The sequence below is a fragment of the Nicotiana tabacum genome, chromosome 23 (assembly GCF_000715075.1).
Source record: "Nicotiana tabacum cultivar K326 chromosome 23, ASM71507v2, whole genome shotgun sequence".
Taxonomy (NCBI): Eukaryota; Viridiplantae; Streptophyta; class Magnoliopsida; order Solanales; family Solanaceae; genus Nicotiana; species Nicotiana tabacum.
Window position 1 is genome coordinate 20821072 of NC_134102.1, and position 4022 is coordinate 20825093.

At 32.7% G+C, this 4022-nt stretch overlaps 1 protein-coding gene across 1 annotated transcript; it reads left to right on the forward strand.

Annotated features, from left to right (window-relative positions):
- Positions 1-2590: 2590 nt before the first annotated feature.
- Positions 2591-3532, forward strand: LOC107824786 (protein DMP6-like). Its single transcript, XM_016651593.2, has one exon. It carries the CDS (start codon positions 2680-2682, stop codon positions 3313-3315), a length of 636 nt encoding a protein of 211 aa, XP_016507079.1. The 5' UTR covers positions 2591-2679; the 3' UTR covers positions 3316-3532.
- Positions 3533-4022: the final 490 nt, after the last annotated feature.

Sequence of the window (4022 nt, forward strand, 5' to 3'; positions counted from 1 at the left end):
AAGAAAAACATGTTTAGGGCGGGTAATATACATAACTTGGATAATTTTAGTAAATAAATTTCAAATATTGTATAGGACAGAAAAAATCCCTTAATTTATCTTTGGTATTCTCCAATTGGTGCTCTATGTAATATACAAAAAAGAAAAAAAAACATCGTTAAACTTCATGTCATAATCTTGGACGATAAAAAAAAAATGCTTTGTGGAACTAACTGAAGAATAGATAAGTGACATTGTGAGATTGGTAAATTGGTTTGTTCGAACAAAGAAGCAGAATTGTTGCAGAAGAAGAAAAAGCGCAATATAAGAAGATAACAGCGAAATGGCTAAATTTTGAAATACTTTGTGAAGTGTGGCTGTGTTGTGAAGAGAAAAACTAAAGGTGGTTACATGGTGTCATTTCTTCCCAATAAACTCGTAAGGGAGAAACTGCATAAATAGGACACTTTGGTGTCACTATTGATTTCATCACCTCGGTTAAAAAAGCCTTGAGAAACTAGCCTCCACCAGAATTTTGGGAAATGCTCTTGGCCAAAATTTTTGATATTTGCCATAAAAATATGGCAACCACCAGAAATTTTCATATGGTGGTCATAAGAATTTGTCACAAAATATAGCAATCGCAAGAAATTTTTATATGCTGATGTGGCAATTGCCAGAAATTTTCATATGAGGATCATCAAGATTTGCAAAAAAACATGACAATTGCCAAAAAAAAAAAAAAATCGTATCGTAATCACCAAGATCTGCCACAAGACATGGCAATCGTCAGAATATTTCATATGGAAAATTTTCTGGCAGCAATTTCAAAATTCTGACAGCGGAGCTATTTAACCAAAATTTTCTTATCGGGGTCAAAATGTAGAAGGTTCTAAAAAGGTCCATCTAGCGTAATCTCGGAAGTCGTAAAAGGACTTCAATGGGCCCATACTCATGTTCAAAGCCCACATGTCTATGGGCCTTCAAGTAGGCTAGCCCAATAAAGCCTTCTAGTCCAATATACATCATCTGCTGAAGTAGCAATTAGCAAAAAACAATAAAATTTTAGGATTTCTTTTGCCATATTATATTGGATCTTTACACAAACAACCGGCCATATTCACTATTTTTACTTATTCTAATCATATACATAGATTATATATTGATTATACACATATAATACATAAGTTATTCATATATTATACATTCGCTGATTATATTTAGTTTAAGCGGTTTGGGTTAATTTTTCTATTATATTAAATCAGACCTAGGCCGAAGAAGCAAATCTGTTATATATCACGAGTACCTTGTGTTAAGATGCTTTCAAACAAAGAGATGACTTTAAAGGGAAAATCTTTAATTTCCATAAATTGTTGCTGGAAAAATAAGAAGAGCAAGAAAAAGCAAAGTTTGTTACTTTCTAAAGCAATAAACTTTCCAGAAAAACAACGAATCCATTCCTAAACGCTGTTTTCAGTTAACAAATATAACAAATTTCAGAAAAGTTTAAATTTGCTAACAACAGCTAAAGTAGTAATCATACGGTCAAACATTTCTATAACAGCTTCGTTTGTTCCGTATATTTTTGAATGTTATAGCGAAGTGTTGTTATATAGAACATATATTATAACATAACATGAAAATTGGTTGCGGAAAAGCTTGGCTTTTATAGCGAAGTGTTGTTATATAGGGATGTTGTTATAGAGAGGTGTGACTGTATATCCAAACGAAGTTTCCAGGAAACTTTCACACATTAAAAGGGTTAACTTTTAACATACTTTATATAACTGTAAGCACCAAATATGGAAACTAAAATTCCCAATCTAGAATTATGATGAAAGCTGCTTTATGGATTTTGTTCCTTGCAAGACATCATGGACCATCTTCTACTCCATTTTTTTCTCATCTAAATTTAACTTTTTCTTTTAGCGGATAATTTCGCGAATGATCATTTAACTTTCAGTTTATTGCACCAAAATCACAAAACTAATTACTTATTTTTTTGAAAAAATAACTCAACTTTCGTATCACAAAAATAAAAATGAAAAATGATATAATGGGTCACCAAAAGGGCAAATTGGTTGCTACTAGGAGCAGAGCTAGGTGGGCGGGTTCGACTCAATTCGTCCGAAAATTATACTATGCATATAAGGTCCATTTTTTTCATGTAGATATATTAGATGTTGATTCCACTTAACTTCTTCGTGTGTTTACTTTTTTTAATTTTTTGAATTCCCTTAGTGAAAATTTTGTTTCCTCTACTAATTGTCACTATAAAATTATCATGTCAGTATAGCCCCGTCAGCAATTCACTGTAGATAATACCCACGTAAAACCACTAAAAAGAAGTAATTTTCCGACTAACCTAATATCCGATGTCTTTCACCGTGCTACATTTCATGAGTTATTTATTTATTTATTCATTCAGTGAGCTAAAAAATGAGTTATTGTAAATGGTGCCAAGCGAATATTATGTAAGGCGAATTGTTGAAGTGACAAGTTACTTTTTAGGTTCTCTTTTTGTAGATATATTAAGTTATTTTTTCTGTTACAAAAGTTTGTTTTATGACTTTAGCACAAAAAACTTATAGTTAAGTAATCATTCCTTCACTTATAAATGCATCTTGACACAACAAACATTCAGCACAAACTTAGAAGAGTTGGAGAAAAAATCAAAGAGTAAGTAAAGACTTTGAGAATATGGAGATTAAGGTAGAAAATGAGACATCACAAAATCTTGATAATGAAGAGAAATCTCCCCTCCTAGAAAACTTAGCCTTACCAGAAGTACAAAAAAACCTTATACAAAAAGCAATAACTCAAACATTTCAAAGTACAGCCCATTTAGCCAATCTTCTACCTACTGGCTCAGTTCTTGCTTTTCAACTTTTGTCACCTATTTTTACAAACCAAGGTGAATGTGACAAAATTGGCAAATCCTTAACTGTTGCACTTGTAACACTATGTGGACTATCTTGTTTCATATTAAGTTTCACTGATAGTTTTACAGACAAGAAGGGGAAAATTTGCTATGGATTCGCGACGATACGTGGTTTGTGGATAATTGATGGATCAGCAAAAATTCCACATCAAATTGCAAGAAAATACAGGCTGAGATTTATTGATTTTATGCATGCTTTTATGTCAATATTGGTTTTTGCAGCTGTTGCATTTTTTGATCAGAATGTGGTGAATTGCTTTTATCCAAGACCTTCAGATCAAATAGAGGAGTTGCTTACTGCTTTGCCAGTTGCAATTGGAGTCATTTGTAGTATGTTTTTTGTGGTTTTTCCCACACAGCGACATGGAATTGGCTTTCCACTCATTTCTAAGTAGGGCATCCTAGTGCACGTAGCATTCCGTATTCACGCAGAGATCGGGTAAGGGCCGCACCCCATAGGAATATATAGTGTAGATAGCATATCCTAATGTAAGCATTAGTGGCTGCTTCCACGACTCGAACCCTGAAATTTTTTTTTCTTGTAATGGCTTGGCGCAGGTGTTCGTTATTCTGTTCTTGTTTTTGAATGAGAAATTCAGTGGTGTTAATTGATTTTTTTCCATTCATGTAAAATGAATCATCATTTCATGTACTTTTGATTCCTTCTTGAAATATGGAGCTGCGGCAGAGGACTTTTTCATGAGTTTAAGCAACAATCTATGAGAATTGGTAATGCTTGCAATAGCCTTTATGAAATTCAAAGATAACATGTGGTTCAAAAATCAACAAGTGTATTTTGATCTATGTTGCTTAGAATTTTTGAAAATATTTTCGGGTGCATGTTGGGTCCATCTAAAATAATGTATTTTTGGAGGATTCGACACGGGTGCAACAGCATTTTAAAGAATCCCTAAAATAGTATTAGTTCAAAAACTTGAAGGAATCATTTAAGTAGATGCGGATAGGGGGTCAAACTTTTAAAGTTTTTAACATTAAACTTATTGTATTTTTAAATTTATGGGTTTAAATCTATCATTTGCTATAATTTTAGTGATTTTTACACATAAATTTATGTCAAGTGCCGTTACTATGGGTCCGCCCC